Source organism: Alosa pseudoharengus, unplaced genomic scaffold, assembly GCF_046254945.1.
Source record: "Alosa pseudoharengus isolate Yale_2024_CS ecotype anadromous, Long Island Sound unplaced genomic scaffold, YU_APseudo_1.1 YU_APseudo_1.1_scf_17, whole genome shotgun sequence".
In the NCBI taxonomy this organism is placed as follows: Eukaryota; Metazoa; Chordata; class Actinopteri; order Clupeiformes; family Clupeidae; genus Alosa; species Alosa pseudoharengus.
Window position 1 is genome coordinate 25364717 of NW_027468640.1, and position 7218 is coordinate 25371934.

The 7218-nt window shown below is 41.1% G+C and overlaps 1 protein-coding gene across 1 annotated transcript; it reads left to right on the plus strand.

The window, feature by feature from the left end:
• Positions 1 to 1273: 1273 nt before the first annotated feature.
• On the plus strand, positions 1274 to 7218 carry naa40 (N-alpha-acetyltransferase 40, NatD catalytic subunit). Its single transcript, XM_076289072.1, has 8 exons — positions 1274 to 1624; positions 2713 to 2808; positions 2941 to 2993; positions 3094 to 3189; positions 4584 to 4742; positions 4909 to 4992; positions 5124 to 5201; positions 6029 to 7218. The coding sequence occupies exons 1-8, from the start codon at positions 1619 to 1621 to the stop codon at positions 6171 to 6173; spliced, it is 717 nt and encodes a 238-aa protein (XP_076145187.1). The 5' UTR covers positions 1274 to 1618; the 3' UTR covers positions 6174 to 7218.

The following is a 7218-nucleotide window of genomic DNA, read 5'->3' on the forward strand; positions in this document are numbered from 1 at the left end:
CGGTGTGTGTGTGTGTGTTCTATCCAATAGTCTAATCAACAACTGATGGTTTGTTGAGATTTCAAGCAGACATTTCTAACACTTCACAAAACATCTCTTTTTGCCTTCTGTTCTAATGCCCCTAACCCCACTGTTCTCTCGCATCCACCAGACTTCGTTAACCATCTCTCGACAAATTTGTGGCGCGCACCTCAGCTTCTCTTTCCACGTTCATTCTCTATTAGTCCTCCTATCTCTTAATCAAGTTATATTTTTGGAGGAACGTTTATGCGTGAGATTCAAGGTTGGCACACGGAGAGAGAGGAGACGTGACTCTTTAACCCACATGTCGATTATAACGAATCTCCAAATCAGGCCTTGACCTAATCATTAAACAAAACAAAAAACAGTCTATCCAAATCCACAGTCTCGCATTGGGCTAGTATCCCCAGAACGCATGATTTCTCTAAAAGAGTTGCCTAATTAACCAAAAAGTGGCGGGTGGCAAAATGCTGTGCGCCAACCCGTGAACTCATGACCCTCTAGGGCCCTCCTAAAACGCAATCTTTTCTGAGACATATTAGGCTAAACGAAGACAAAGGTGGGGCGGGGCGTTAGACCATCTGCGAGCAAGAGTTGTCAGTAGGCACTCACAAGCTTTGGCTATGTTTTCACACCGGATGCTATGCGACCATTACATAAAGTCTTTGATCATTCTCATCAGTTCCACCCGTCTACATTGCAATCACATTCAATAGCCAAACCCAATGCATAGCCCAAGAGATGGGCTTATGCGATATAGGCAATCCGCAGACAGATGTGGCGATGGGTTACACAGAATTAAACCAGGAAGAACCCCATAATATCATAGATGGAAAACATTATAGTGCAACTGGAATGCGCGTTATAATTAATAGGCCTATATAGTGGCAATGTTGTATAAACCCATGTTTTTCTTGTGGGTCGGTATCTTGGTTATTGCTGAAAAAGTGTTATGTATACTTTTTATTCATCTTATATGGCCATTTGTCCTGTATAATGTTGCTTGTGGATGTCTCCCCACACTATCCTCCTGGTGCTTGTGATGGTGGAATTGCCCATAAGTCCTTTAACATGTCCTTCAGTCTACAATGTGTTTGTAAACAACAGATTTTTCAACTAACAACCAACAGGACAACATATATCAGACAACATTTGGGATTCGAACATCTTTAAAACAAGACACCAAAAGGAAGTGTGGGACGACTGCTTTTGACCTCTGGCACCCATGTCGTCATTTCCCTAAGCTGTCGCTGCACGAAGCCGGAGTGGGAAAGAAAGAGATAGAGGGAGGGAGGAAAGAAGAGAGGGAGAGAGAGGGAGTCGAGCCTAGAGACGTAATTCTCGTCCCCACGGCTTGGCGCCAATCTGGCGAAAAAAGTAAACATCGATATACGTGAAAGTCGCGAGTGGATTTACTTGTGATCCACTGGTTATTTGTGCCTTTGTTAGCTACCTAGCTAGCATTTAGCTAGCATTGTTACCAATCTCCAAAACAAGCCCCTCTCACACAAATTGATTTACAGCAAGCTGGCCAAGATCTAAAGAAAAATAACTAACGCTAGATACTTTCTACAAGCTGATCGTGTAATACTTCAATATGGGGGTGAGTCGCTTCTCTGTTCATCTATTTGAATTAAAGCTAGTTAAGGTAGATGAATGAGTAATTGCAACGATTCGAACAAAGAGCGTGCGTAGAGAAGCATGATCCCTGAAAAGTAACCGTGATGGAGAGAAAGTGTGATGTCCTTAACGTTACCGAAGTCGAAACGTATTAAAGTTTGCACTGCAAATGTGTAGACACTTAATACACACAGCAGCGGCATCCTGCTTGGTTTTCATATTGTGATGACTCTCCAACTCAAGGAGATTGTGTTCTCCACTTGATTAAGATTAGAATTGTATTTTTGATGTTATGTAGAAGCCGATGTTAGGTTAGCAATCCATATTAAACCACACTTGCCAATAGTCTTGCAAAGACTTTATAATGTAGAAGTTAAATCTGTTAATTTGTCAAGCATTTTACGTTAGAGTTATTTCTTAAGGAACCACGTTAACTTGCGCTAGCAATTAAAACTTCCGTGCACAAGTCAAGGAAGTAGTGGTTGCAAGTTACCATGTTTTTCACTAAACGTTCACCGTCAATAATTTGATTGGGATGTTAGGAAATTAAGTTGGCGGAGATGTCCAAATATCAGTGAGAAATCGAAACGTCTCAAGAAAGAAAGTGGTAAAACGCGAACTAGTTACTGAAAAAGTGTCTATACTTGCACGTGCATTAACGTTACTTGCTCGTGGCCCTACGGGCCATGAGCGATTACAGCCCACTTGATTGTTATTGCGCGTTTCTGCTACTTTTATTCTCGATTGAAAATATGTATATTGGGCTCATTTTCTTTGTTGCGACCATAAATAAGCAACGCATATAGCGAATTCTTTATGTGGCATTAGCCCAATGAGTAGCATTGCCCCGTTTTACTTCCCTTAGTTCACGAGTCTGGAAAGCACTGTTTCTTTCTATGCAAATAGTCACTGTACATCCTCGAATGAGTGCAGTACTGTCTTCTGGTAGCCTCTGTATTGTACTCCAAAAAGTAGTTTGGCGATGGACAGGCAAATGTTGGAATTTGGACATGTTTGCCATTCCTAACATGTCTTAATTACTCCTTGACCCTTCCTCATTTAATTCCACAGAGAAAGTCCAACAGAGCGAAGGAGAAGAAGCAGAAACGCCTGGAGGAGAGGGCAGCAATGGATGCAGTATGTGCTAAAGTGGAGGCAGCCAACAAGGTGCGCATGAGAGAGAGGCGTGACGTTACCCATCCCAGTATCGGCAGAATAACTGCAGCTATGACAGATAAGTTAATATCTCTAAAAAATGTGCTGTTTGGTCATGACGTTCAATCTTCTTTTTTCCCCCAGTTGGATGATCCACTAGCCGCATTCCCAGTGTTCAAGAAATTTGACAGAAATGGGTAATGTGCAAACCTTGACCATAAGGAAATCATATCATGCAATCAGCACAGCACTGATACAGTGTCTGACTTTAATGCTTTTGTCCTGTACACCCCTTAGGTTGAATCTGCAGATTGAATGTAAGCGGGTGTCTGCCCTCCCTCCCGACACAGTGGAGTGGGCCTATGAGTTGACAAGAGCCAACATGCAGACACTGTAAGCACTAAGCGACTGAGTGGTGGAGATTGAAAGAATGGATGGATGGACGAATGGACTGACTCAATGACTGGGGAAGTGGTATGGGAGTATTTCCCAAAACATGCCTCTTTCCTAGTAGGAAGCTCCCAACTCTGTCCCAATGGGCATGCAAGTTGTCCAACTAAAAGATAATTAGATATATTTTTTAAGTATATTTTTTGGGCTTTTGGCCTTTATTTGGATAGGCAGTGAAGTTTGACAGGAGGTAAGTGGGAGAAATGGGGTGGGATTGGGAAATGACCGCAGGTCGGACTCGAACCTGGGTCCCCATTGGCACTTGGACCAGAGCATGGTATGGACGTTGTAAGCCAGTTGCACCACCACAGCACCCCTGACTTCCTAGTTTTTTAAAGTTTGTGTGTACTGTTATGCTGTCTAAATGACCGCAAGTTGCCAGTATAGTAGAATATTAGCCTGACGAGCCAGACCCACATCAAGATGTAGGGTCTGGGAACTTACCATAGGCACTGCTCAATCCATTCAAATTTCTTCTGCATGCAATAGGATAGGGCTACAACCAGCTACAATGAATCCCATGCATTTTCCCATCAGCGGAGCTAGTTGGCTAGTTGATCAAACTTTTGCCAATTTAAAAAAAGCTTAACTCGAGTCGGGATTCAAAGACCGCTGTTCGCCAGCAGCAGCATCAATCTTCTTTGTTTTCAAGTAGCAGGAAATTCCTGTGGAAATTCACCATCGCCGACTCTATACACGATGTGATTGGCCTGATAGAAGTTTCATTTTTCCAGCTCGCAAGCCAACGAAGACTTGCTAGACTACCTTGGCTGCAAATTACATTTCCTGCCGCTAGGGTGCGTCTAGATTTCTAGGCTAGCAGAATATATGAAGTCTGATAAAAATGGTGGTCTGCCATTGCATTTGATTGTTGTAAAACATGTTCAATGGCTTTTATTTTAACCGAATGGAAGTGAATAGTTTTTATTTGGTATCGGGTTGGAATACATTGTCACTCAAGTGGCAGCATTTCACATGTGTGCTGTATGTAGATAGATAGATAGATAGATATATACTTTATTATCCCCTAGGGGAAATTTTGACCCAATACAGACACACAGACATAGACATAGAAAGGCTAATAACAGACAGTATATTTTAAATAAATAAAATAATAAAAACAAATAAAAACAGAAACCTCTTGCTGAACCTGGTGGCTGAGGGCGCTTATTTGCGGTGTTTGTTAAGGAGTGTTATTGATATGGGGATAAAGGAGTTTCTGAATCTATTCAGTCTACAGTGGGGGACTCTGAAACGCCTGTATTAAAATTGAAAATGTATTGAAAACAATGTCAGTGGTTTAATGCTTTGCACTATCCTTCCTCCTAATGTCCCAGCTATGAGCAGAGCGAGTGGGGCTGGAAGGAGAGGGAGAAGAGGGAGGAGATGAAAGACGAGAGGGCCTGGTACCTTCTCGCCTCTGATGCAGACTCTGCCCCAATGGCTTTTTCCCACTTCCGTTTTGATGTGGAGTGTGGGGAAGAGGTACTCTACTGGTAAGTATGTGCATGATAATACCATTGGGTTCAGCATTAAATCTAAGAGGAAAACTCCTTTCATGATACTGCTGACAAGAATATTAACTTACGTACTGCCCTATTTCACATCTTTTTCCTGACTTGGCAATCAAGTGTAAATTACTCGATGGAATTCATTTTGCAGCTATGAGATTCAGCTGGAAACAAGAGTACGGAGGAAAGGGCTTGGCAAATTTTTAATTCAGATCCTACAACTCATCGCCAACAGGTATACAATCATGACAGTTGAAATTTTATAAGTATCTATAGCTTGTACTCTATTATGCCAATGAGTATGTGCCAAAGCTTTCGAGAAATGTTCTCTAGATTTGAATGTGTATCAATCTTGCTCTCCCTTAGCACACAGATGAAGAAAGTGATGCTGACTGTCTTCAAACACAACCATGGGGCATACCAGTTTTTCAGAGAAGCCTTACAGTAAGCAATTGCACATCCCTCTCATGGGATTCTGTATATACACTTAGGAGTTCAGTTTAACTTTATTTGACATAAGCATTCTGAGAGCTCAGTGTGCCGTCCACAAATACCGTATTCTAAAGGATCACTTGTTGATCCACAATGATTGGGTTCTCAAACATTCACGTAGCACACATACTGATTTACCAGTTTATTAGGAACACTGAGCTAGAACTACTGCAGTTGAATACCACAGAGCTGCAACCGGAGCTTCATGAAAGCTATATGATATTGGGTATTTGTTTGAACTAATTCAGAGAGAGAGGATTATTCATCTGAGTGTTCATTTTGGATGCTGCAGTTTGTGGTGCTGTTGAATTGTATTTTGCTATATTGACATGTGTTTCTATCTTTCAGACCACCCCATTTTAAGCAATGAGATTAAACTACATAACACTTTTGTGTTCAATTCAATACAGTTTAACAGCACCACAACCTACATCCTCCCGAAACAATCATACAGTTGAATAGCCACTTCTCTTAAATTGTTTCAACATGAAGTGAATGCAACTACAGTTGAACTATTACTGTATGCAGTAATTCTAGTTCTCTCTGGGATACCTGTCTGTGTATATTGAATACTTATGAGTCAGTGTCTCTGTATGTGTAAAATATGACTGAATCTGCTGCTGTCTTTTTTGTGGTCTTGTGCTTTTATGTGAAGGCATGACCCCACTACAATTTCGTCAACCACAAATGAATGCATCAGTGATGAGCACAGAGCCTCCACTTAACTTGTGCAATGCCTGCTCCTCATTACCTAATCTTTTTTTCCCACTTTCATGCAGGTTTGAGATCGATGACACATCGCCCAGCATGTCTGGTTGCTGTGGCGATGACTGTTCCTATGAGATCCTCAGCCGGCGGACAAAACATGGTGAGGCCTCGGGACATGCGCACGGTGGAGGCCACTGTGGCGGCTGCTGCCATTAGCTGCGGTGTATCCTGTCCACTCACTCAGATACACACTGCTTCCTCATTACGCATCCTAACCAAGAGACCCTGATCGAATGCCCTTCATCCAAAACATATCTCCAAGAGTGGTCTTTTTCCTTCCTAATGCCGCCATTTCTACCCACAGATATTATGCTTCAGCTTCAGTTTTAAACACTCTTTTTGGTACAACTTTGCAAAAAAAAAAAATATTGTAGTGTTTTATTCATATATATATTACTGTAGGTCTGCTAGAATATTAACAGGAAATGCGGCCTACTGTGGCGGTTTAGTTTAAATCTTTCTCTCCTCAGGAAACAGCATGGTGACTTCTATTCTAAACTAAACCCTGAACTAAATGTAGTCAAGAAAGCTGTGGAGTGTGATCACAAGTCTGTGATCAGTGCTCTGCCACACTGGGTTTCATAGCTGCTTCTCTGTAAACTTCCTTCAGGGTATACATATAAACAGGTTATTAAAGCAGGTCCTCTTGCCTGGGTATTAAAAGACTCGTGGTAAGCAGTGAGAACATTATCTTACTCTACAGTGTAAAACTGCTTAGACACTCAAACTTCTGTCTGTCTCAGGTCACTGAACTCAAACTCAAACCCTATAAATGTTTTATAAACAGGTGTTTTTGGGGAGAAGTGTGTTGATGTTTCAACATTTTTGACAAAGTGGTTGAGATGTGGCATGGGCGCAAAGAACAATTAGCTTAGATGTGTACATTTTTTTTTCTTTTTTTTTTTCATTTTACTTTCACATGCTTTTATTATTTTATATTCAGATGTCTTCCCGTGTTGGTTTGCCATATTTGTTTGACTTGCCTTTTTGGAAAAACTAATCTTTGGAGAAAGACATAAAATTAAAAGGTGAGGAGAAATGAGTCTTGTGTGTTGATGCTGGTACAGAAAGGGACTACAGTCATTTTGGTTTCTTAAGTGTTATATTTTAATGTTACAAAATAAAGGTCATTTTCTTGATTTAAATCATTTGATGTTAAATCTGAGCAATTAATCATTTAAAAATAAAATCTTAAATACAA